Consider the following 27528-nt stretch of genomic DNA (forward strand, 5'->3'; position numbering starts at 1 on the left):
GGGGGGGGGGGGGGGGGTTGTTGAGGGTGTGTTCATCAGGAGGTCACAGTGTGACTGGGGCTGATGTGGGTGGAGATGACAACATGTCAGCAGTCCAGGTAGGTAGCCTTGGCCACCAGAAAGACAGCCACCTCGGGGTAAAAGTAGGTATCCATAACAAGTGTCACCTCAGCAACTGTCACCACAGTGATGGTCACATTTGCCAGGGCGACGCTGGGTGGCCATGGCAACCGCTGCAGCCAGGCTGAGGCCCTTCGTTACACGAACGAGTTCATGGCGTTGACAGGCGACGGGGCCTCCGAGCTCTCGTTGCCTTCGTGTGTGTCTTTCTCTTTTTTGCCGCTGTACTGGCCAATGAAGGAGCCGTCCTCGTTGAACTGTCCGTCCCCGCCCTCCCCGTAGTCCACTAAACTGTCGTCGCTCTCGTCGCGGCGCACCGTCCCGTTGGACGGTGTCCGGCTGCCCTTCAGAGGTTTGTGATCCTCTGTGTCGCTGTGGAGGAGGGAGAAGTCACTAAGGAATGGTTTGTGCAAAGGCTGATTTCATATATCAGCATTCTGGCTTTTCCACTGCACAAGTGCTACAAGAACACATTGTGGTCGCATACCTTGACAATGCCTTATTTCTATGGCTTATTTTAACTTAAGTTTATTGCATAAACAAATATGTGCATGAGCGTTTGCATTAGAAACCGCATGGTTCCTAAAATGAGCATAAAAATGAAGGGTAAATCTGGTAGTTTTACACTTCATGTTACTTGTAGAGTGGAGCAAGCCCTGTTAAACATGAGTACTACACATTGTGTTAGTGCTGTACTTTTCAAAGCCTGTGCATAGAGAGAATATTGCAAATACGTGCTGTCAGCCTTTTGCAAAGTACCTGCATTAAAATGCAATTTGTAAAATAACTTCAGTCAGTATGGTAGCAGGTTACATGCAGTAATCCAAAATGCAATCAAAAAGTCACGGTTTCATTCTTTTTTATGCTGGATTTGTGTAAGAACACCTTAATCTACGCTTTTTTTTGCAAGGTCTTCAGGACGATGTTAGACTTCAACTCAACTATTGAGTTCAATGGACTTTTAGTTATGATGAACAGTTTATAAACCCATTTAATAAAAGTGGGAAAATATAGCTGCAGAGTTTTGGGTTATTGTGTTTACTGTGTCACAACAAAGAGTACAGTGACACAGACCATTTACACTTGGTATTAACTGAAGTGGATTGTGTGCACACCCACACTGATGGCACATTAATATCTGGTCTATCAAACAACATTTGGAAAAGATTTGGTCCATATACAGTACAGCCACCCATCTATTTTCAACTGCTTATTGGAGGTCGGGTAGCAGAGACAGCAGGTCAAGGAGAGAAGCCCAGAGACAATCTCCAGCTCCTCCTGGAGAACTCTTAAGGTCATGGCTTGAAGATGCCAACAGAACCGTATTATCTGAACCCTTTTCTCTCCTGTCCATGAACACCAAACACTGAATCTGTGACTAAGGACAGCCCTGGTGGAGTCCAACCTGCATTAGGAAGAAGCTCGACTTTGACTTTGTCAAACTCCCATGCCCCCTCAGCAAATCTAAAATGACAAAGATCTGGTCCATTAATTCATGACATGAATGAAAGCTACACTGCTTCTCCCTAATACCAGGTTTGACAACTTTAACAGACTTTCCCAGGGAGGCTGAGCAGCATTCAAAAACACAGGAGTTCTGATTTCCACAACCTCCCCCCTGATCATGTACATCCATTTGTGACATACAGTATCAGTAACAGTGAAAACGAAACAGCTCGATTCGACATGGAGCACTCTCCACTTGTGACTTCATCAATGACACGTGTTAATACCAGGTGTAAATCAGGTCTCTGCAGACCAGACAGACTGATGTCTTTTGTCTCTGCATTTAGTTCCACTAATGTTAGAAAGAGCCTAAAAAGCATTTGAAGGGGTTGCGTGGAATGCATGCTGGATTTACCGCTTCTCGCCTTACCTCTCCATCGACCTAAACCCCCCCAGAGCAGAAAGATAAAAAATGCAAGTTTACATGAGAAGAACTTCATGAGCCACAATGAGAGTCTTTATATTTTACACACAGTGAGATTTTGAAAGATGAAGCATGAAAATGAAAACAATGACAGCACTCACATTTAAAGATACGCAAAGGCAGCTAAATTATTTTATTAATCCAGCTCCTGATATGCTTTTAAGTCCAATTCTCCATTACTTTTTCTAGACATATATGGTCTTTTATAAAGTATGTTGTATTGCAATGCTGAACTGGTAAAGTTATGTTTGTCAGCTCATGGTTAGTGATCTTAGAAAGACTTGAGATATCTTGTTAAAACTTGAAATATTTTGGATTACACTGAGCTTTTTTTAAAATTAGATGACCAGTGCATAGGTGAGTTAGTAAACAGAGTAGTTTAGATTTTGCCTTGCCTCTACGCAGTATTTGGAAATGGAGTCTGGTAAGGAGAATGTCTCTGCAGCCTGGTACCATGTTTTACACATAAATAGCCGAGTCAAGACAAAATAAATGGGGGGGGGAAGAAAATGAAAAATCACTACTGTTTTTTTATTATTGGCACGTGATTCATTTTTGATATTTGTCATCATCTCTCACCTGTACTCCCCAAATGTTCCATCATCCTCCTTCATGGGTTGGATTTCAGGGTCTTGGTGAGCATCTTCCTTTTCTTTCACTGTGGATTCCGCACAATATTTTTCCTTTAAACATTTGCCCGTCCATGTCACCGAGCTCGCATTCTGAACGTGCGCGGGGGGGAACTTTGCTGTACCTGGATATTTGCCGCCCTTGTTTCTCTTGATGAAGCACACGATGAGCAGCACCAGGATAAGGAGAGCGATGGCGCACATCAGTCCAATGAACCAGCCCTGTGTGGCGATGTCTATCTGCCGGTTGGGACCGGCTGGAAACATGAAAAAAGGGGGAGAAACACGAGGAGACGGCAGAAATGTTAGAACAAAGTTAAATTTAGGCTGACAAAAATGTTGGGTTTGTTGTCTTCATGCAGAACAACACTAGGGTTAGGGGGATCTGCAAACACTTAAATGGAATGTTAAAAGGAGTTAAAATGCAGAAATTATTTAAAAGTTAAAAAAAGGAAACAAAATGGCACAAGTTATAAAATAATGGATCCAAAAGTGATGATTTTACATGACAGACATTAGACCACTTGGACTCTTCTAGACAATTCTTTTCTTATGAATATATATAAATCATTTCACCTTAAATTGAACATTTGTATAAAAGTTATTATATGTGCAAAACTACCAAGATTTTCAATTGTTGCCTTTCAACTTTCTCTTAAAATGTCTAACTTCTTTTTTAGTTTTTTTAAGCTAGCTCGTGGGAAACACAACAAGAATTCCAAAGAGCACGTACTGTAATGTGTTTGTGTAACTGGCAGTAAAGGTTTTTCCTTATTTGGTTAATAATAATCTGAAAAGCAGCATGCGAGAGTAAAATAAAACCTAAAATCTCTAAATTGACGAAACATTTAATCATTGCCTGTGGTGTCTCACATTAGAATATAAAAGATTTGTTTTTTCCTTCCCCAAAAATTCTAATTTTAAACCCCTACCCTACTTAAATTACTTTGACAGATATTGTAAATCAGACTCGTTCTCTATTAAAAGTGGTTGTAATTTGATAAATAGTGGTCTTTTTGTTAAATTTTTTTTTTAATCTTGTGAATTAATTTTAAAAATCCCTAGAAACAAACAAATTTAAAAAAAAAAAGAGTGAAACCTTAAAAGAAAATTAGGGTGAAGACAACTGATTCACACAAAATGACTCAATGAAACAAGCATACATTCACATCTGAATGCACCAGCGGCCATCTAATGATGAGATAATGGCAACGAACACTACGCTGAGGCATGCCGCCTCACCTGGCACTTTAATCAACGTTTTGTTTGTCTTGTGGACCACCTGGTCAGCTCCGTCTCTAGCTACCACGCGCACCCAAAAGGACGTCCCCGGCTTTAAACCTTTTATCGTATGTGGGTGCGTACCGTTTACCCTCTCCCTTTTCCAGTCCTCTTCACCTGGAATTGAGGCAGCGGATGAGGAGGGGTTAGAATAAAGCAGCCTCTTCATAATCTGCTATTTGAACAAGTTTAAAATTGGTCTACATTAAAACGGCATGCACTGATATTCTGTGAAGCCAAATGTAAAGAGAAGGCCTTACTGTTTTCTACATTATACTCCACAAATACATTCTTTTGGTGTCCAAAGTATTCCCAACTGATCACTGCACCCCCCTCAATCACAGAGGCGTTAACTGTGCCAAACACAGGCCCAACAGGAGGCACTGAGCACACACGGGAGACAAAAAAAAAAAAAAAAACAGTTCAGGATACAAATAAAGATTGCAATTTTTCAATATTCTAACTCAGTGAACTACTTTAATCTGGATGAAAAGAAAATATCTACGACTGTTGAGCCAAAGAGTAAGTGTCTGTGCATCTCCAGGACAGTCTGTTTAACAAAACTGTGCATTTAGACAGCAGCACTCATAAAAGCTAATTCAGCAGATAAGAAACGATTCAAATAAATTAATTTCAATAAATACATAAAAATCCTTTTTTTTTATCCCATTAGAAACTTCTGACACTATGTGGAAAACAGGACTGTTGTTTACTGCAAAAATGTCCATCCTAGTAAATGTTATTTTCTTCCAGCCACGTCTCTCAGTACACTAAAAACACAGGGCAGATATGAAAAAGTATGAAGGTAGCATCTTCAAAGCCATCTGTATCGAGCCTGGACACCAAGGAATTCAAGAGCATTTTCATTCTTGTCAGAACTGACTGACCAGCTCTCTTATAGACTTAAAGCAACTAAAAAGTATCTTTAAGCAACTTTAATCACACAAGTTGCTCGACCAAAGAGTGAAGAAAGGGAGACTCCAGTTATTGTTTCTAGAATCACTAAGTCAATGTTCTTAATGTAAACCAAGAGAAACAGAGTGGAAGAACCTGAAATTAACATCTTAGACAAGCAGAGTTTTGTCTCTGACAGATTTACTTCATTGGCTAAATGACAAAAATAAAATATATTTGGCTTGTTCTTTTTTTTGCGTCCCTTTTGATACTTTACAAACACTTGACGTGGGGCCGTGCTCGTGCACAAATGTACAAACTTTAAAGATTGTGCTGAGATGAACAGTTTTTGCAGCATTCAGTTTAAGGGCGGATATTTGTGGAGGTAGTTGGGGACGCGGGGAGTGCTTGTACCCTTGTGAAACGGGGAATGCAGAGACTGAGTGGTGGGGGAGGTTTGGTGAGGGGGCTCTGTGGGGCCTGAAAGGACACGGAAAGAGTGAGACAAGTACACATGACAAAACACAACATACAATACCAGAAACACGGCGCTCGGACATGCTGCAGGACCTCGCAGTTCTGAGACTTTGAGCTCAATCAAATGAACAAATGAAGCCGCGCACAGATCCACATCACAATACTACGGCATGCGTAGCGTTAAGTCTACTTCACAGCCAGGTCACAGACAAATCTGCAACAATGACTAAATAAAATGTCAAAAACTCAATCATGACAGACGCATTCAGAAACACAAGATAAAAGCTAAAAAACTAAAACAGAAAAAGACTACAAGAAATATACTAACATGTAAATGCAGCCTATTCTTTTGAAATAAACCAAACAGGGTTGCATTCACATGCCGTGGGAAATCTCACACTTGGAATGTTCTGTTTTCACACAGTTTGTAGACATATTAACATGGGAACACGTGCAGAAAGGCGAGCTAAGCAGGACGTCTATGCTATGATTCGTTTTGCTTTTTAACATCTCAGGATGAAAACGGGCATGCGTCTACTTCCAGAGGCACACGTGGGTTACCTTTGCCCGCATCTACAGTGGGCTGAATAAGAGCTTCAGAGAGAAGAGAAAGAAAAAGATAGAGGTGTAAGATGTTGAGCAAAAGATGCTCATTACTGTTTCTGTAAGGATGGTGGTGGGATGATTAAACCATAAGTCTAATACAAACATGACTCACTTATATCCATGGCTGTATAAGCCTCTTCGGTTACATTGGGGCCAGGGCCCTTGATTGTCTTTGCACTTAAGTAAAACTTGTAGAGCACGCTGGGGTTCAGGCTGCCCAGGGTGAACATCGTCTCGTTGGCTTCAAGGGTAACCACCGACAGTGGCCCCAGCTCGTTTGTGCTATTGACTGGTGAGAGAACGAGAAGGGGGCCACTGATGAGTAACGAGAGCCAGAATGAAAATTGGATGAGGGGAAAAAAAGGGTGCCATCTTTACCTGGCTGGTATCTGAGGGTGTACCCTGTGAGGCGACCATTGCTCCTTCGTGGTGGGCCCCAGCTCAGAGTGAGAGAGTCCAAACCAGGGTTGATCGCCTTCAGAAAAGCAGGAGGACCTGGGACTAAAAAAACATGTTCATAGTCTGTTAGATGTAGTATAATTCATCTTTTTTCTGTCTGAATTTAAATAACCTAAAACTACATAACATTTGATCTATTTGAGCCCACAAGCTTTTATTAATATGAGTGTATTAGTCATTTATAAACCTTTTCTTTGTTTTTTTCTATTTTAATTTATCTATAGACCTACCTCCTTTAAAAAAAAGCTATGTTTGCTCCAAAGATTTATTTATTTTTTTCATTTTCCTATGTTTAAATGTTTATTAAACACAATGGAGGCAGATATATCTGAATGTAATGATGCGTTCCGTTTGTATTCAGAAGTCAGAGTCAAGTCAGAAAAATCAACCGTGACGTGCCCCGAAGTTGAAGATTCTTGACCAGCCCCAACCTTAAATACCAATATGGCCGACTCAAGCATGAAAAGTTGTAACAGATGCAGAAACAAACATTTTTTTTTTTACTTCTGTCAGTTTGTTTCTCAGTAGTCCAGTCACACATAATCCTGTCTAACCACTAGTAGTGAACATGTTCCAAGTGTTTAAATGCACAGAATGCAGAGAAAGCCGTTAGAACTGATTTGTATCGCTAACAATAGGGATCCTGCTCACTAAACACACTGTTAGCAAATCGCTCTGGTTTTCTGCTTTGCAAATGGAACAAGGTTCAGCTGAGTCTGACGTTATTCTCAGATTTGAATTCTGGCTTTGGAGTTAATGGAACGTAGCGAAACGTTCCGATTGGGGATTACACATCTGGTTTTGTCTTTTTGTTAGGCTTCTTAATCTTAAAATGTACTTATATATCTATGTATATATTATTTGTGTACAGTATCTTTTTACTCAGTTGAGCTACAGCCTCTTATTGGGTGAATATAAAGACTAAAATGTTCAGTGACAAGTTCAGCCATGCCAGGATGTGGGTTTGGACCTATAGGTATATGTACCTCCTTCAGGTGTTTCAAAAGTCTTGCTGGAGCTGGGAGGTCCTTCTCCTTTGTTGTTAAAGACCTTAATGAAGACGACGTACAGACTGTACGGGTGAAGGCCCGGCAGCATTCCCTCACTGCGGTTTCCACTGAAAGTTAAGTTTTGCTCCTGCTGATCTCCTTCCTCCTCGGTCTCCTGCAGGCCACGCTCCCGGCGGTAGTACACCTGAAGGAAAATGCACCGAGAACTGAAGTTTGATGTGTTGCAAACATTGAACCGCAGAGACAGAGGTGCGTTTGGCAGCAGGGAAGCTAATTGAAATAATATGACATACCTTGTATCCTTGTAATTTTCCTTGAACGGAAGAGAGAGAAACGGGCTCCCAGTGAACCTCGGCCAGTGTGCTGTTATGAACCATGACCTGCACAGTGTCAGGAGCAGACAGAGGCACTGCCAAGAAGACATCAAACTGTTAATCAACTGCATACACACTCTTTTTTTAAAAATCCATAATGTTTCTGATCTAAAACAAGACCTTTTCTCATAAAAGTCTTCACAAAGTGTACTCACAGCCTTCTCCAGAGTAGCCGGTCACTACTTCTGGTTCAGGGCCGTTGCCATAATTATTAAAAGCCTGAACTTTAATTTCGTACAGCGCATAGATTGGAGTTCCAGAGACAACCAGTTGAGAATCTGCAACATTTTTTGATGTCCAGTCCTCTTCCAGGTCCTTCTGTCTCCACTGGACCTTGTATTCCAGCCCGGGTCCATTCGACTGGAGCCCTGTTAGTGGCTGCATGAAGAGAAAGGCTAATAAGTCTGTATTCTATCCACATATTACAGCTGTCATTCACAAACACATAAAAAAAAACAGAACTTTAAATCTTTCTTACCGTCCAGGAGATGACCAAGTTGCCAGGTTCTGTTCCTATCCCTCGAACATTTGACGGATTTTCATCTGGAGCTGGTAAAAAGTAAATGTATGTATCTTGGTCTGTACATTAAGAGACTCTTAACGTGTTGGTCGGGGCGGGCGATCATGTTCGTTTACCTGCAGGGTTAGTCCTGTATTGTCGTGAAGGCCCACTGGCCTCGCTGTAGCCGACTTCATTCCGAGCCTGGACTCTGAAGGAGTAGTACACGTACGGGGAGAGCTGCAGCCGGGCTGTCGTGCTGCTACCAGGAACATCTGTCAGGTTGACCCAAACTCCCGGCTGGTGGAGCGAATCCTCGTATTGAATCAAGAAGTCTGGATAAAACATAAAAATTCAAAATTCAACACTGAAAAGAAGCAAAGACTTGATGCAATCTGCTGGCTTTCTTAGACATTAATTACTGGCATTTTATAATTTACTGAATCTGCCTGTTTTCAATTAATTGAATTGGACTGTAATTACTGGATGTGTTTTTATTTATAGCACCATGTGAAGACTTTTGTTGTGAAATGGTGCTATATAAATAAACTTAATGTAAAGAAACAAAAAGCATTTTATTGGTAATTATTACACATTACATCAAAGCCAACTTTATGCAAACTACAAATTCTTGCCTTTTTAATCATTTTCCTTCCATATTGTTAGTAACATTGATCCATTAAAACATTTTAACATTTAGATGTGTTTCACACATTTAACCATTAAGATGTTCCAAAACGGTCTCCTGTGTTCAAACGATGTTTCACTCATGTTGCATCTCATTTTAACATGTTTCACTCAATAAGACTGACGTGTATATGTGGTCATATCTGCCCTAAGAGGGTTTTTTCTGTAGGGGTTGACATTTACAAAAAAAATAAATGGCTAAACACAATTTAAGACAGTTTTACTTAGTATATATTAATTAATTTGTCTAATAAATAATGTATTGAGTAAACAGTACTTCCCATCTGTGGTTTCTGAACTCCTTAGCTAATGACCCATGAAATGATAGAGACAAAAGTCATCTGTTAGTTTGTTGAAATATACAAAAATTGGTATTACCCCTAAATAAGAGCCAACACAAATGATCTTAATATTAACCATACCACCCTATATTCATTTATGACTACTATTTTATACTTTGCAACAATTATGGAGCAAATAAGCCATAAGCAATCATTTTAAATCTCAGTTGATATCTGGAGATTAATAAAGGACACCCAGATGGTGCTTCTTGACACACACTGGGGTTCAAACTCACTGCTTTAGGAAGTAATCATAATCTTTCTCTAAATGTGTTTGTAACATATATCCGCTCACTTACTGAGGAAATCTTTCAATGAGCACTAAAAACATTAAATCAAGCTAATTTACATTCTAGATGGATAAGTGGTTTCAGTTTCAATGCAGACACTTGTTTAGATGGATGTCAAGAGACAGTGTAGTATGTTTTGAAGGAACAGCAACATTGGGTGTTTCATACTCTGTGTTGGACTGTTGTGTTCATCTCCGGGGGTCCAGGTGAGCTGAACGCTCCTCTCCGTCTGATCAGTCAGTTCCAGGTCAGTCGGTGGGTCGGGTTTCTCTGCACAAACAATCAGAGATCTGATAGTTCTTTATACTGCAGCAGCAGAGAGTTTCACAATGATGCAACATTAGTATGATTAAAAACAACCCAAAAAACTGCCATACAAAAATGAAGCATAACCTGATTTATTTTGACTCATATTAAGGTTTTAAGCTGATGCTTGATTTTGTTTTACGAATCGTTTTTAAAGAAACTTTCAAATAAAATATAATGACACATCAAAAACAGAGAAAGTTGATTAAATATGTATTTTTTTAAAACTTCTTTTGCCTCAATACTTAATAAAATGACAAAAGTAAATGTTTAAATTGTCAGATGGACAAAAAACTGTTTAATAATTCTAAAAGAAAATCCATATTTAATCAGTAAAACGTGTGGGGTGAGAAAAACGAGCTGCAATAAAATGTGTTTTTTAGATTATGCACATGTATTTTCACTTGTGACTGATCAGGCCTCAACACTGAATAAGACATCAGTCAATGCTCTATGGGAACACAGACCTGTATTTTTCAAACACCAAGAATTAACGGTGAAATTAAACGTTTTAATCTGTGTTTGAAGTTATTTCTGTATTTACATTGCAATGTAAAAGTATGTTCCATAATCGTGGGCTATGTCAAAAAACTGTTCAAATAAAAGTTAAATAAAAAAAAGAAATTAAACGTTTTAAATGGTACGATGAACCTCATATCAAACAAATCCATACAAGTAAAATGGTATTTTAAAAAAACAGAAGAATAAAATGGTAATACAAAACTAAAGGAGGGCATTTTATGAAGCAAACCACTGACTGATGGAACCGAGTAGAAGCTACACTGTGGTTTGTTTACCGTAAACAATTGCCGGAGTAGGAGTTGCCTCTGACAGCAAGAAGAAAGAGTGAAGTTCAAGAGGAGAAAAAGATGTTAGTAACAGACATCTCAGAAATGGAAGAAAAGGCAGAAAAATCACAACTGCAAAGAGATTCTAGGATCTAAGCCAAGTCCGGTGGATCTAATAACATTTAAGTGCATTTGAAACTCCAAAATAAATCATTTTAATAAAAAATACACAACAAGCAGACCGTAAAAAAGAACGTTTGTGGAGTTTTGAGACATGTGTCAGACAATTAACATGGTTTACTCTGTTTTATTGAAATTATTTTCTGGGACAGAAGACAACATAAAAACGACTTACCAACAACAGTCAGCTTGGCGCTGGCTGAGTCCTGATCCAGAATAGTGTTAGCGATGCAGGTGTAAGTGCCCTCATCCTCCTCCGTCACGTCGCTTATTGTCAGGCTCTCCTTGCCCATCACAAACCTGGAAGTATTACAAATCATGTTTCCTAAACAACATAAAAAAAAACCAAACTTATTTGGTTACAGCTTAATGTTTTGGGCTGTACCTATTGTCGTGCGGCAGCTCTCTGTCGTCTTTCAGCCAGGTCACGGTGGGATTGAGGCTACGGTCGTGTTTGACTTTACATTCAAACATGGCGCTCATTCCTCTCTGCACCACCCTGTACTCCGGCTGCTTCAGGATACGAGTGGGCTCTGGAATACAGAGGAAAGCACAGCTCTTTGACCTGAATGCTAAAAACCCATAATCGAATCAGAGTTGAATATACAGTCTGGTTATTCATATCTGACATGGCATTAGATCATAGTGACCTTTGACTTCCAGGGAGACCTGATTCTCTTTCCTCCCCAGGTTGTTGGTGGCGATGCAGGTGTAGTTTCCACTATGTCGCGGCTGGGCTACGTTAATTTCCAGAGTACCATTCTTATGAATCACGTATGAGTCACCACTCCTAATGCTTATCTGAAAGTCTTTGAACCTGTAAAGCAAACAAGAAGCACAAAAAACACATAGATGAACAACTTGATAACATTTAACATTTCCTGCTGAATGGAGCAATAAAAGAAGAATGACAGGGATCCGCAGGTTTTTAGTCTCCATGCAAAGAAGAACTCAGAGTTACGATTTGGCTCATGTATAAGTTATACCATTTGTAACTTTATTTAATTCATCATTTTATGATGACAAGGATATATGTTGAGGCTGAAAATTGTAACAGGTATCATGATTATCAGTGGTTTTGTCCCAGTGAAATACACAGAAATATAATACTACTCTGAAGGAGAGAGATTTAAGTTGCAAGACTGTCCGAACCATGTGAAACTAGGTGTGTTCAAATAAACTCTCTCCAGCTATCAACTCTTGAATCCTGTGCTTCATTATGAAATAGATAACTCACAATAAGGGCAAAATATATAAAAAAAGTTCATAAATAATTTGATAATTGACTTTTAAAGCCAACTATATGTGTTGAAAGCAGCTGCAACATGGGTATCAGCTCTATATTAAGACTGTTTTTCCACTCTGGCAATAACTGAAAACCTGGACAAGGTTCATCAGTTTGTTCTAAGAGGTCTCACCAGACCTCTCGATCAGTTCCTTTCTGTTGCACACATCCAGTAGATTGATTTAATGCCTGCTTTTTATCCTTATTTCTGCTCTTTAACAAGAAAACGACTTGCATCTGATCTTAGAGGGAACATTTAGCTCTGGCTTAGAACATAAAGCTGTGGACCAACTTTGTCTAAGATCCTGCTGGTGAAATTGCGTCTTGAGTCGTACCATGTGATGTTCGGTATTGGAGAGCCAAAGGAGAAACAGTCCAGTAAAGCAGGGTTGTTGGTGATGACACGGTACACTTGGTTTGGTGGAGTGAGCACTCTTGGGGGTTCGGCTATTGCGAAGAAAAGAAATCACTGCTGATTTGATCCATGGCAGTCTTTAGGACTGGTTAAATAGGTTGTAACTTACCCAGAACGTTAACAAAAGCATTAGCCAATAGGTAGCCAAACTCATTGGATGCATTGCATTGGTAGACAGCACTGGTCCCTGTCAGCACATTGTTCAGAATCACAGTGTCGTCATGCACCTCACGTCTGTGGTCCTTACGAGTATCTAGCACAAAAACAAAGGCACATAACACCATTTTTTCATTTATACGGTTGTTATTTCCTCTGGCAGTGATTTGCTTTTATTGCACAAGTGCACTGAGTAAACCTTTATATACTACCAATAAAAATTCACTGGAATTGTCAACTCATTTCCCACTGCATCGAAGCAAGACGATTTGCACACTGCAATATAAGCACGCAAGATGTAACAAAGTTTTGTTTTTCACAGCATTGTCTTAGTTAACTCACTCTCTAAGGGAACTCCATTGACAAACCATCGGATATCCGGTTTAGGCTCTCCGTTAACTCGGCAAGTTAGGATGCCGGTCTCGTTCGGGGCGAGGATCAGGTTCCTGGGAGCACTGACCCAGAAAGGAGCCGCTAGGGACAGTGGAGAAAAAATAAAGATGAAGGGGCACATTTTTAAAAAATGATCCCTCAGAGAAAAAGTGCATATAGTTTTGAATAATTTTAAAGGTATATAAAGGCATCCATGCAAAGCTAAGTTCAGATTGTTATTGACAATTTTACTCATAAGCCAAAGCAAGTCAACAAAATACTTTTAGTGGAATCTACTATTCCAAAAAAAAAAAGACAAGAAGTGAACCATTTGTGATAAATTAACTTTAAGGAAATATTTGGAAAAATAAACAATTAGGCAACATAAAAATGAAACCCCACATGTTGATTTGACGTACCTTTTACATCGACTTTAATGATGTGGTGTGCAGAGCCCAGCTTGTTGGTGGCTGTGCAGCGATAGTCACCAGCATCATCTTCATTCACGTCAGAAATCCTCAGTGTTTTCTTGAAGCGGCTGAAGGACGTCCTGCTGCTCGGCAGCTCCCCTTCATCCTTCTGCCAGGAAACATCAGGGGTGGGCCTGTTCAAGAAGGCACAACGGTGAGCTTCATGAAAGCCCGTTAGGCTTCCTTGTATTTGACAGAAAACATTCAAAAGAGAACACAGACGCTCAGATTTAATAAGATACCGAAAAAAAATAAAAATAAAATAAAATTGCCAGCTTACAATCCTTCAGCGATGCACTCCAGTTCCAAAGTTTGTCCCCTTAGAACCATCTTGGTGCTCGTGGTGCCGACAGGGAACATGAAACCAGGCCGACGCTCCCCCTCTGATCTGCCTGAGGACACAGGAGGACATCAGAGCCAGGTCAAAGCAAGAAACCTGGAGGCATTTAAAGTGTTTAAAAGAGAAGTTAAGGATTTAAAACTGTGATGTCAGGGAACAATTATCACAAAGGGCAAAGGTACTGCAGAGTCAAACTGTTGATGAAATGTGACTTTCCAACATGACGAGACTAACAGAGAACAAGTGATGGTTTAGACGTTTCCTTGCTTTAACACAGGAATTAATGGGCGATTAAAAGGCGTCTGCAGTACTTGAGAAAATTCTGAAGCGATATTTCCACCACTGAATCAGGTGTGTTGGAGCAGGAAAACAACTATGATATGCATGACAATGGCCCTTGAAAAACGGGATGGGACACCACTAATCTATATCAATACAAAAGAAATACCAAGTGCTTACTTATTTCTCCATCTCATCACAGACAGACTTATTAAAAAGAACAGGGGCACGAGGAATCCTCCAGAGAGAAACTGGTCAGCCCCATATGAACAAGGTATTTTAGCAAAATACTTTGATCTATGAAGAATAAAATGACCAGACTGTTTGACATTCTGTAATTCATATTTAGATAAATCAGTAGAAAACTGGTGAATGAATAGTGTAGATTAAAGGGCAGCACAAGATTAGAAAAACTACATTTTTGTATGTAGTTCTTGTCTGCAATGTACAGGAATATTTGGTGATACTGATATTGCACACATTGATACTGCAGTATTGCTAAATGTTTGACATATTGTGCAGCCCTTGTACTGTTATTAGGATCACAGAGGAAGGGGATGAGGCCAAGTTAAAGGAAGATCTGGAGGAAACAGGAGGCAGGGTTCACACTGACAGGGCTGAATGGGAGTAAACCAGCAGCACTCACCATGATAGAATTCAGTAACATTGTATAAAGCAGTCAGAGTCTCATTCATGGTTTCCACTGGAATTTGACAGACAATCATAAGCATGCAAAACTGGGAAACAAACACGAAACATTCAGCTTTGCCTTTGTGAATATGCTTGTGTTTTAGCTTTTAAAATGTCTTTAAATAACATGTAATGTGATGCTGGAAACACTTGGGCTCCATTGCTGCACAGTAACATCACTGTGACACTAAGGTACGGCCATGTTAATGCAAAAGATACAGAAGTTCAAGGAAAACCGCAAATATCTATTACAGTTTTGTGTGAGCAGCACAAGGAAGTGGAAATGAGGACTCAATTATAGGAAAAACAATCTGCAAATGTGAAATATTGATTCTGAAACACAAACAGTGACACGGCAGAGCTGCTCCATACAATCGGAAGCTTTAGCATCATTAGTCAAGACTCATTTTGTTTTAATTTAACACTTTTCAGTGGTTTTTCCTTACTGTCCAGCACGGTGACTGAAATGGGCTGCTTCTGCTGGATGGTTTGGGTGTGGGGGAAGCGAGCGTAGCAAATGTAGTCACTCCTGGTGTCTTCTGCGACAACGTTGGAAAAGTACAAGTCTCCATTCAGGGCTTGGGACACTCGGTTATCCAGGGTCAGCCTCTGGAAGTCTGAAGGATAAGCAACAAATTTACCAAAAACTACCAAAAAGATCTTCACTCCTCCAATTTTGAATTGATCTGAAGGTGCGTCAATCCTGTCCTCCATGACTTTATTGTAGAAATTATTGTTGATACTGATTTATATTTTGTTTAATTTAAGAGGGATTTTTAAACATGTATGGAAATAACTCACTGTTATCCATCCAGAAGATGACCGGAGGAGGCAGTCCAGCAGGAGGTCGGCATGGAAGCACGAGGGGGGTCCCCGTCTGCACAATGACGGGCTCAATTATCTCCTTTGACCATAAGGGGGACCCTGTGAGTCACAAATAAAAATCAGCGTGGATAAAATTTATTCATACATTTTCCCCCATCTACACATTTTTAAAGGTAAAAAAGGCTAAAACCTTAAAAATTAATGTAGCCAGATTTATTGAGAGGTCTTACTGGACTGCCTGATGACAAAGTTATTGGACAGAGCTGCGCCGTGCTCGTTTTGAGCTCGACACTGATACGTCCCCTCAGAGGCTTCGGCCTTTTCTCCGATGTCGATTACCAGAGTTCCTGCACCAGGTTTCATCAGGACTTTGTGGTCTGTATCCACATCAAGGTGAGTCCCGTTCCTCGTCCACGAGAAGCTAAAATCGACGAGAGGAAGCAGGAAAGAAATATGTTAAAATGGAGAAATCTGCGATCGAATCGCTGATTAGATTTCAATTTCACTCAGATGATGAGGAAAACCTGAGGAGGAGCTAATTCAGCTCTTCCGGGTGAGCTTCTCAAGCGGCTGGTCTCCCTGGCAACAGTTGCTATGGCGATTTACATTACCTCTGTGCTCCAGATGAGGAAGCCCTCAGAAACTGGAGCTGTAATTTCACTGAGCAGAAGAACATCGCTGGGCTTGAATCATTTAAGTGTTTGGATTGATCGTCTCACCTGGGATGAGGCTTCCCTTTGGCCTCGCAGTGGATGACGATGTTCTCCCTTGGATCAAAGATGTAATCCTTCGGGGACTGCAGAGTTATGGTGGGAGGCTGAGGCACTATAGAAACATGCACAGAAGTTTCACTCAGATTCACATGGGCTCGCACACTGAACGATTTGTGTGAGCAACATGCAACAGACATTAACAGTTTGTCAAATTTTGTGGAGCTTAAAATCACTGCAAACACAGACGCAACCATCACACCCCTGACGACTGATATCTACAAACACGCCAAGCCAAGTAAAGCACTTAATACCATTATAGTGCTGAAATAAGAGCATGCACATCACTGCTTAAAGCCACACAAAAGTACAGTTTGAGGACACTCAAGAGTCAAAGCAACATTTGGGCCAACTTACATCCGTCCAGTACTTTAGCTTTTTGTCCATCATGACATGCCGTACCACAGTAACAGAATATTGAGGAAAGATGTTAGGTTTATTTGCAAAATAAAAGCACAATAAAACATTTGACTGAGCTTCTTGCTTGGAACTGCTTGTGATTTTGTGAAGTAGGTGGAACAAATGCAAGAAAAGTAGCTGAAGACTTCGGTTTTGCATTACAAGTATTATAGAGGAAACAGTTCCTGCTTTTACAGAAGTGAAATCTCGTGTAACATCCATCATTAATGTTATACTGATGAGGATGATACTTACGATCAAGAGGCACTTCGAGTCCCGACGTCATGTGGCTCAGGAGTATCAATAGCACAGGTCCAAGACCTGGAAGCCACTTTCGATTCCTGCCCATATTCCTAGGTTTCAGTGTCACAATTATCATTTTGTCCACCAGGTTTTACAGCAGATTAAAGGTGGTTGGTGGGGTGAAGAAAAAGAATCCACTCTGCACAGAATAAAAACAAAAACACAATAGTTAGCAAAATCTGAAATAAAACAAACTAATGAGCAATCTTGCTGACAAAGGGAAACAAGACAACTGTCTTAAAAATCATTTCTAAATGTTTCCCTGTTCCTGGAGGTACAGTTGCACCACAGAACAATACCTACTTATCATCACTCCAAATACCTGATGTAAAAAACCCCAAATGAACAGGAAATTGGACGTTAGAGCTTAGCCTAGCAAACAAACCTGACCGGCCACAATGTTGAAATATGTTGCTTTGTTGCTGTTGTATCACCGTCAAGTTTTATTTTGTCTCCTTACAGTGATAGTTGAGACTTTTTGATGCAGGGTTATGTGGAAAGGTTACAAATAATTAATATCTAACCTGTCGTAGATGTAGACATTTCAAGCAAAAACACTCCTGGAATTTGTCAGTAATTATTAGATTTATTTTTCCAACAGTTTGAGGTGGAAGGGGATACATGTACTTTGGTAGTGAAGCTGACCATAGTATATTTTCAAAGTAAAATATGACAGAGAAGGGCTCAATGGGAGATGGTGTGTCAAAATAATGCACCTGACTGAGAAAGCACAGTTAGAAAACAACTTTAAAACAACATTTGCAAAGGCTGCAGTAGTAGTTCTTCAAATTTCTCCTCTTTTACTAGATTTCTAATATTCAAAAATCACTACCCATCCCAAGAAACTACTATAACATTCCTTCAGGACGAGTCCCCAGCTAAAGTAGAAGTGCTACAGATAGCTGTTCCTATTTGTGTTTGCAAATAACCACAAAATTCAATGTGATTATCCATGTAATGCCAAACTGACACCAATGTCATGCCTTTTAAAAATAAGTTCACAAAAATAACTATGCACTTTTTGACAGCAAAAACACACACGTCTTGTCTGTGCCCTGACAAGCTAACAGCTAGTCATTCCAATCAGAATTAAACTGTTTTTTTTTTCCTCTTCAAACTGAGATTGTTCAGAGAGCTATCTACAACAGAGAAGATATTAATTGTTCATATCCTCTCACAAAACCCCATTTAAAAAACTGGAGCTACATTTTAGGTCTTGTAAATCATGACATACATGCACTTAGTCTTTAAACCTAACTGCAGTTAAACAGGTATAAATATTTAGTCTGTACAAGTGAAGAGTTTCCTTGCTTTGCTAACGCTGACCTTCCCATGACTCAGCACCTGGAGCAGCACATCTAACGTTTTGAGCACTCTTAGTGGTTTGGCTGGTGAATAAACCATCCTTCTACCAGAGTGAAGCTTCTGGTAGGAGCAGAAGTCAAAACAAACCGAAGTCCAGATCTAGTAACCTAAACAACGTCTGTGAATGTGTCTGTATGTTTTCCTGGTATTTATATATTCTAGTGCAGAAGCACATACTGAAACATAGCAGCGATCGTCCGCCGCTGTGCCTGGGTGTGCATGTGTTCATTTGTATGTACCATTAGCAAAACAGTTCATGAACAACTGGATGGGTTTTAATGAAGCTCTCAGAAAGTAAGTATTAAATGTGCATCTGCAACTCCTTAACTTTTAGAGTCAACGCAATTGAAGATGGCCGCCACCGTCTGTCAATTTTACAGACACCGAGCTAGAATTTGATGTGGTAGCAGCTGAGCTCAATCCCCAACGTATGCAATAAATAATCTAATTGGATCTCACAGTATTTACAAAGTCATTTCTCATCATAAGATGATCTTAGGTTAAAACTTGGGCATGAAAGGTGGCGGGTGATATGCATTCCTTCAAGGAATGCTAGGCCTTTAGAAAGTACACCCGGAATAATTTCTTTATCAGAGTTTCTAATCGGTGCGAGTTGTGCTCTCATTAACAGCCACTAGTACGTGACATGTGCACACGTGCTCACATGGAAACCTGAGACATGTGAGCGCACCGAGCTGGAAAAAAAAATCCCAGCTATGATCCACTCAGACGGGCACATGCTTGTGTAAACACGCAACATTAACAAAAACATCCCTGGCGGTGTGCCATGTAGATCAGGTTCCACATGACTGCCGGAGATCCAGCTTCTGTTGTGTAGTGGATCACAAAATCATGTTGGCAGTAAGGGGCTCCTGGAAACTGCACCACAGGGCGAAGAAATTAGGTTTCACTTTTCTGTACACAGCTTGCAGTGTATAAAAGGTGTCAGATGTGCATTAGCAGGCTGTAAATAAAGAGATTTATAGTTTTACTGCACTGCCAGCAGAAAGACATGCCTCTCATCCACAATCATTACACATTTTAGCCCTTCTAGGGCAACAAATTGTCTAATAGAATAATCAGTCTGCTGAATTTAAACTTCAACATGTTTGTGTCTGGGTGTGTATTTTCTGTCGCCTTAGTAAAAAGCTAAACATTGCGCACAAGACTGTTGCTTAAAACTTTGGCTTCAGCTGTTGTTGTCAATCCTGTCAGTCTGTTAGCAAAATATTTAATTCAGTTCATTCAATATACACCTACAACTCGTTAATTTTTGGAGTCAGCCCAATTCAAGATGGCCAACAACTATCTGACCTAAGCAAAGACAACAAAAGGCGAGAACTCAGCCTCTTTGAAAGTTTGGTGTGGTGGTAGCTGAGAGTCATCACCCAATGTTTACGTTGAGCATTAAATGGTTATGCAAGATCATTTTTTAAACACTTTGCCATTAACTACTGGAGTCACCTGTGTCTCAAAAGATAAAACTCTCAGGAAGTAAATCACTGGATGCACACCTACAGCTCATTAAGTTTTGGAGTCAACCTGATTTAAGATGGCTGCCAAAGCTAATCTACTTTATCCAACTAAAAATATCTATCTCTATGCAAACTTTAACTCTGTCTCTTCTCATCATAAGATGATGGTTGTTTAAAACTCAGAAATAAAAAGGCAGGGGCCAAATGCATTGCTTCAAGGAATATTCGGCCTTAAAATCTTATGTGCAGTAATCTGCTGAAGAGTTTTGTAGATTACAAACAGAACACTGTATTATTCATAACCATCAGTATACTGCAGACCACGAGGACGCAGACGGTGTTCATGCATTCAGGAAGTGACACATACACGGGAAAGTGAAGTCTTTAGAATCACATGAAGGTGAAGCGATCACACACACACTTGTAAACTCACTCCAGTTACTACTCTGCGTGTCTGATGAGATGCATTGAGTTAATGAATACTCAGCAAGAGCTTCTCCTGCTGAGCTACACAGTGAGTGTGAGCTAACACAGCCTGAGGACGCGGCTAATTATGCTGACACACCCCATTGGTGAGGACTTTCACTGGGGGATAAAAAGCAGGGATAGTGAAAGCAAAATCAGTGAGTACCATTAGAAGCAGTCCGAGCATGCTAAAGCTCTTAATCCCATTGTGAAAACAAAAATAAAACAGCATCCCATCTTCGGATTACCTACATTATGATGCTTCATGCAGCAGATACAACTCATTGACAGGGGTCACAGTTAACTGCACTGGGGCTGCAGATAGATTTCTACACAAAAATAAAAAAAATACGCTGAACTTTTTAATAGCAACTTTTGTCTAAGAGGTATTTACTGACAAGATAAAAAGATGGAGATTTGATGAAGTGTGGTGCAGAAAATGCACAAAAAAATGGAAGGTAGCAATGAGAGAAAACAATGTTGAAAATTGAAGTTAATGTCTATGAAATTAAACTTAGAAAAAAAAGTTTCATTCCTGATTTGAACTTATTTGAACAATGAATAATAAGCCAAAATGAAAATATCCTAATGCACTCAAGCATATTTTTTGTGATTTCTGCAGCAGCAATCCCATATTTTTTAAGGTTTTTGTTTAAAAAATGAAATACAAGTTATGCTTTAAATGTACGGTACTGTGCATGTCGCAAGAACAAGGGAAATTTGCTTTTTATTTATTCTCCATATACTTAGACAAAATAAAAATATAATTTAAAAGGCTTGCACCTTAGAGGAGAAACAGCAGAAAAAGCATCAAGCAGAAAATAAATAATGTGCACTTAGAGATCATAATCATAAAAACATCATTGTTTTCATTATGAATTACAAACTGATCTAAAAATAAAACTTGAAAATAGTCAAGCTTCATTTAATTTGTACAAAAACTATCAGTCTATTTGACAAACTTACAACAAATCTGGAAAGATTACAAACCTCCTGAAACCATCACATCTGTAAGATTGTCAGAGTTACAGCTATTTTTGTGTTTCATAAGGTGAGTTAGCTGTGGTGGCCATCTTGAATTGGGTTGATCCTTAAAGACTACTTTCTGAAAGTTTCATTAAATACATCCAATGATTCATAAGATATTTTAGTAACAGATTTCATCCCATTTATGTTAGAAATTCACTGTGATTTGAACGATTAAACACCATAAAACTGAACTTTTAGCCTTGAGGTGACAAGGACAACACTTTTTTAGTACTGTTTTTTTTTTTTGCACACTCGTAAGGAAATGTGTTTGTGAGGCCTGTCGCGTGCGTTTTTCACAGTTAACGGCTGAGCCATGAGGCTGGAACTGTGCAGTGTGGTGGAAGATAAGGCTCAGGCAGCAATATTCTCCACACACACACACACACACACACACAGTACTCCATTCATCCTAAAGCAAAATTAGTAAAATCAATTTCTTGTTGCACATGTTCTCACAGGCTGCACAAAGTTGATTACAGAGGACTCGTGGATGAGTGGAATGACTTTAGCTAGTGGGCAGGTCAGCTCTTGTCATCTTTTTTTTTCCTTTCACTGACTCAGTGGTCAGAGACGTGGCATTAAAAAGAAGTTGTGAAAGTCATACTTACTGACTTACTTCATTTGCTGCTCTTAGCTTGAAGCAAGTCCAAGAGCAGCCTATGGTCTCAGTGATCATGGCTACTTTCTTCTGTCCACCTTCTGCCTTTTGGCAGCGGGCAAATATGTTTTTATCTACGTTTGTGTGTATGTGCATGTGTCTGTCTGTTAGCAATCATTAGATGGCCATCTACAACTGACTGACAGTTTAACACATTTTAACAATAACACAACTGATTTCTTAACATAAGACAATCTCAGAACTCTGACATGAAAGGTGGAGCGATTTGCATACCTTCAAAGAATGCTAGGTATTCAAATTTTTTTAGTATTTACCATCATCCACAATTTCAACAGGTGTTCACTACACTGTTCTTGTTTAAAACCTCCCCTCTTTTGTAAGAGATAAGATGACTGATTTAGTCCACGAACTAGTCATTATCTCTCAGTAACAAAGAGTCATGCCAAACATGCTGGCTTGAGCCCTAAAGTCTTTCTGCCCCTCCGTTTGCAAAGCCTGAAGAGACTTACTAAGTTGGTCACTGCACTGCCTTCAGTCACACTCAGAGACACTATGGGATGATGAGACAGACGAGGGAGGAGAAACGTGGAAGCAGAGAGAGAATTAGAGGCAGGGATGGGAAACAGAATCATCCACAGTCACGTCAAATCACAGTAACGGAGATACTTATAAGACAATAAACTGAGTCAGACTGCTGTCAGCCAGCATGAAGCAGAGTGTGTGTTCTATTATCAGCTCAGCTCATGTATAGATTCCTACTAACTGCAAATGAAACACTACGTTGCTAAAGTATCAAAGAGAAACGTACATAAATGTGTCTGAACTTCTTTGGAAACACCTAAAAAGCAGAGCTGAAAGGAATACCAAGCAGTTCCTGGGCTGTTTAAAAGGCAATGAAAGGGGAGAACAGTGAGGACAATCTGTAAGCAAACCCAAAACCAGTGCAAACCACAAACAGATCACTGCTCAACGATACAACTACCTTTGTGCAACCAGTGCCAGAGGTAAGAACTCGACCTCACTGGTTTATGTTACTCTCACAAAGATTAGATTTGCTTTTTCTTATAGGAAGTGGGTGTGCTTTCATGGTGTCATAACAAGTGCAAACATCCATGTTCTATTATCTCTCTACAGGGGTACCCCAAAGCTACATGCTGGGAACCTTCCCTTTAATCATAGTGTTAATGCTGACTATGGTTTTTCTGTTTTTAGCCAGTCACATATCAAAATGTTCGGCTCAATCGGGAATCTTGTGATAGGACTTCTAGTATCTAGCATTTAGACTTTTATTGTTTCAATAAAGTTTATTATTGTTTCACCCTTGAGTCCATGTGAAAACAATGTTTTAGGAGCCCCACAGCAATATTTTATGAAATCAAGTTCAAGACTGACAAAATCCACCTTTGTGGCCCAAAATGCAACCTGTTGAAAATTAAGTCATAGCCCCGCCTTCAATCTAACCTATGACCCGAGGGCGCCCACTTCTTCTTGCATATACATTTATCACCAAACCTGCAACCTTTATGTGCATGCTCCATGGCTTGTTTCCTGTTTCTGGTGTATTTTTGTGGCAGTGTTACTGTGCTTTTTGAGTCGTTTTCTGTGTTTCCATGTAGACAATAAAGACACTTCTAGAAACAGCGCTGTGTCTATGTGAATATACTTCTAAACATCAAATAAAAAGATTGCTTTGGAAAAACTGCAGTTCTGTGTGAACAAAGCTTTATCTACCTCCACTAACAGAAATTCAAGTCTGTAACACCTGCCTGCAGCGTGCAATAGGCATCAAGCTATTGTCAGACAGGCTTATGCTTCTTCTCAAACATTTTATTTCTCTCTGAACCTGCAATACTGTTTCACATAGCAATCTCAGTCCAGACAGGTTTTTATTTGTGGTCCTTCCATCTGCTATGAGAGGAGGAGTATCCCTCTTTAGCTGTAAGAATTTCTTTTAAAAAAATGACAGCATGTCTCAAGAAGACATCCTCTTTCCTAATATCTTTAAGGCGCTAACAGGCCGCATTAACGAGAATCTTGTTTCTTTGTAGAGAAAAAGCATTTGGTAAATTAGTACATGTAATAGAATTTAATGTAAACCTCTGAAACATTAACAGAAACTTCTTTTGCACTACTTTCTGGCCACCTGATAAATAACACCTATATATTAAAAAACACCTATACATTACCTCACTGATTCACCTTGATAAGAGCTGCTCTTTATACATGCTCCAAAACCTTTTTTATTTATTTATTTTTTGTAAAAAAACAAAACAAAATAAAAAAGACCAAAGTTGAGTATTATTTACTTAAGCACAATTATGCTTTACACAATAGGTGGATTATGTTGCACTTTTCGAAGCTCAAAAGGTAAGAAGAGACTCCAGATGAGCAGTGGAATTAAAGCAGTCAAGCTTAAGTGAAGCTGTGCATGGTGTTAAATGTTCTGGGAAACTCACAGGTGGCTGGGGAGGTTCAATAACCTGTAGGAGGCATTTGCATACTTCTAAGACTGATATAGTTGTGTTATTTCCAGGACAATGAACAAATATCAAAATAATGTTCACCACAGAGCCTGTTCAGTTTTTACAATGGATGCTACAACTCTAATCTGGAAAACGTTGGGACATTGTGTAAAATGTAGATAAAAGCAGAATGCAGTGATCTGATTTGGTGGCAGCAGCACATCTCCAAAACATTGGAACAGAAGCAACAAAAGGCTGAGAAAGTCAGTGATATGAATAGGAAACAGCTGGAGAAACACTTTACAATGAATTAGGTTGATAACAGGTTAGTAAGAGGGCCAAGTATTAGGGTACAGCTTTTAGAAAGATTGAACTTTAGAATTAAAGATGGGCAGAGGTTCATCAGTCTGTGAAAACTTGCATGTAAAAATAAAAGGCCTGTTATCAGAGCACACTTCAAAAGCCAACCTCACTGATGGTATGGGGGTGCATTAGTGCATATGACATGGGCAGCTTACACTAGAAAGGCACCATCAATGCAGAAAAGTATAAACAGGTTTTAGAACAACATGTACTCCCATCCAGCAAAAAATAGCCAGAACTAGTGAACAGCTAGAATTCTACATGAGACAAGAATGGGACATTTCCCTCTAAACAGCCGAGCAACTGATGCCCTTAGTGCCTAGATGTTTACAGATTGTTTTGTTTTTTCTAAAGAGTGAATGTGTTGCTGCCATCAAAATCAAAATCCCCTTATTTTTTTCCAATCATTAAACAATTTCTTAATTTCAGCGTTTTATGTCCTTACTATGTTCTATTGTGAATAAAACATGGTTTATAAGATTTGCAAACCATTGCATGATCTTTTTTTTTTTCCATTTTACACAACTTTATTCAGATTTGGAGTTGTGTTTTAAATAATATACAGGGCTGTCATTTTATTTTCAAAATTAGAACTGGCAGCAATTTAGTCAGAAGTTGCAACTACTTTCAGCCTAATACCTTAACTGCTGAGTACGTCACAAACCATTAACACATTAGACGTTATTGTAAAAAGGAGCTTTGACTACACTAACACCACTTCTTCCCAATGAAAAGACAGAACTGACAGACCCTTTGTTTCCAACAGCTCCCAAACCGGATCCCACTCGCCCACCCAATCAAAACAAACTATCTCAGCCCCTTTTTAGGCTCAGTTATTCCAGCAGCATCCACAGAAATCCCCCAGCGCCCGCTTTTCTCTGAGTCTTTGTGAAGTGCTGATGGTCAGCAGGCAGCAGGCCATGCCCCCCCCCATCCACTCCTCTAACTCTGACCCATGGGGGCTTTTGTCCTTCCGTGCTGTTTACAACTGGGATAGTGCTGAAATGGCAGGGGCGTTCTATAGGGCACAAAGTGACGCCCCGGAGCGATAAAAGTAGTGACCTCAGCACCACTGCATACATGGAACAACAAAAACTAACATTTAAATGTAGGCTGTGACCTAAAACTCATGACATTATAAAGATATACTCCCAGCTATGAATTATTTAGTCCAAGATATAAATATTTATACAAAATGGCATCTGCCACCAAAAAGCCAAAGGTGGGCAATAATGTTTTTGTTTGTCTGTCTGTAAGCTAAATACCCCATGAACCCCTTTAATGAAACTCTCAGAAATTAAACCATATGATGCACGTCTACAACTGATTATCTTTTGGATTCAACTTATTTAAAATGGCCACCACAGATAATCAACCTTAGAAAACATAAAAAAGGACCATATTTCAGTCCGTTTTGCAGATAAGTTCAAATTTGATTTGGTAGAAGCTGAGACTGATTTCCAACAAGTTAATACATCGCACCAGAACTTTGTTTAAAACTTTACCTTTAACCATTGGAGTCAATCCTGCCTGTCTGTTGGCAAAATCTCCCATAAACCACTTAAACAATTTTGATAAAACTTTCAGAAAGTAATCAATGGGCGCACATCTACAACTGATAACCATCTGGAGTCAACCCAATTCAAGATGGTTGCTCCAGCTAATCAGTACTAGCAAACACAAAACTGGCTATAACTTGTTCGGTTTTACAGATACTGAGCTAAAATTTAATGCAAATGACTCGGCTACAATCACAAAACATACTCCAAGCACAAACAGATTGTGCAAGATCTTGCAGTATCGCTTGAGACAGCACATCTCATTTCTAAGAGTTGACCAAAACAGCTAAAACGTGATCATTTTTCAACAATACATGATTTTAGTTTAAGATTTTGTCTTGAAGGATGGCAGGAGATATGCATATCATTTCATTTTAAAATATGTGTGTATGTGTGATAGGCATTTCTAGTTTCACAAGGTTAAATAAATAAAAAAAAAAAACAGTGAACAGAAGATTATCTATAAATCTGTCCCTGGGGAATCTTAATGCAGCCAAACAAGATTTCAGGGGCATTGTTGACGAGCTCAGGCATTAAAATTTAAACACTTAAGTAACCATTAAACATATATGGCCCACTAGCTGCTTAAACAAAAAGCAGCTGGCCACAGTTGTCTTTGATCCCTAATAAAGGTTACATGACTAAAACATTTATTGATCTTCAGATGTTAATATTTTATGTGCCAGACATTCAAGCCTGAGGAAAGTACGGTCTTTGCACAGAAAGCAATGCATCGCATGTTTGTCTAAGGTCATTCTTTAAAATCTGTGAGCCCTGTCAGAATGTTGGGCTGTGCTGGTTCCATCTGAAAATAAATCTTGTTTACTCGTGTGTGTGACAGGTACACTGACAAAAACTCAATAGCACCCCCCCACGAAAAATATCTTGCTGTGTAACAACAGAAAAAAACGGGTGGACATTTTATGAGCTGCAGTCACTGAAAACAGCAGAGCTCTGCTTCTGCATTAATGATAAATGTAAATCCTGCTAACTGGGGCCTTGTCCACACAAACACT

The 27528-nt window shown here is 39.5% G+C and overlaps 1 protein-coding gene across 12 annotated transcripts in view; it reads right to left on the bottom strand.

The window, feature by feature from the left end:
• Positions 1–6: 6 nt before the first annotated feature.
• Positions 7–27528, bottom strand: part of nrcama (neuronal cell adhesion molecule a) — a 54931-nt gene continuing 27409 nt past the window's right edge. Inside the window, exons 4-34 of one of the 12 annotated variants that reach the window (XM_017424865.3) lie at positions 17128–17314; positions 16831–16848; positions 16423–16528; positions 15934–16124; positions 15680–15802; positions 15325–15495; positions 13850–13961; positions 13519–13703; positions 13070–13201; positions 12681–12824; positions 12492–12603; positions 11522–11688; positions 11257–11404; positions 11047–11171; positions 10701–10730; positions 9766–9867; positions 8417–8614; positions 8259–8329; positions 7936–8158; positions 7700–7815; positions 7383–7590; positions 6316–6438; positions 6050–6226; positions 5893–5925; positions 5269–5334; positions 4221–4343; positions 3922–4077; positions 2805–2936; positions 2630–2708; positions 1997–2008; positions 7–492 (exon numbers count right to left, since the gene is read on the bottom strand). In XM_017424865.3, coding sequence (XP_017280354.1) covers positions 258–492; positions 1997–2008; positions 2630–2708; positions 2805–2936; positions 3922–4077; positions 4221–4343; positions 5269–5334; positions 5893–5925; positions 6050–6226; positions 6316–6438; positions 7383–7590; positions 7700–7815; positions 7936–8158; positions 8259–8329; positions 8417–8614; positions 9766–9867; positions 10701–10730; positions 11047–11171; positions 11257–11404; positions 11522–11688; positions 12492–12603; positions 12681–12824; positions 13070–13201; positions 13519–13703; positions 13850–13961; positions 15325–15495; positions 15680–15802; positions 15934–16124; positions 16423–16528; positions 16831–16848; positions 17128–17251 — 3942 coding nt within the window. In that variant the 5' untranslated portion in view covers positions 17252–17314 and the 3' untranslated portion in view covers positions 7–257. The remainder of the gene's footprint in view (positions 493–1996; positions 2009–2629; positions 2709–2804; positions 2937–3921; positions 4078–4220; positions 4344–5268; positions 5335–5892; positions 5926–6049; positions 6227–6315; positions 6439–7382; positions 7591–7699; positions 7816–7935; positions 8159–8258; positions 8330–8416; positions 8615–9765; positions 9868–10700; positions 10731–11046; positions 11172–11256; positions 11405–11521; positions 11689–12491; positions 12604–12680; positions 12825–13069; positions 13202–13518; positions 13704–13849; positions 13962–15324; positions 15496–15679; positions 15803–15933; positions 16125–16422; positions 16529–16830; positions 16849–17127; positions 17315–27528) is intronic. The other 11 variants (XM_017424870.3, XM_017424872.3, XM_017424874.3 and 8 more) reach the window with 11 other exon arrangements.

The sequence above is a fragment of the Kryptolebias marmoratus genome, linkage group LG18 (assembly GCF_001649575.2).
Source record: "Kryptolebias marmoratus isolate JLee-2015 linkage group LG18, ASM164957v2, whole genome shotgun sequence".
NCBI lineage: Eukaryota > Metazoa > Chordata > Actinopteri > Cyprinodontiformes > Rivulidae > Kryptolebias > Kryptolebias marmoratus.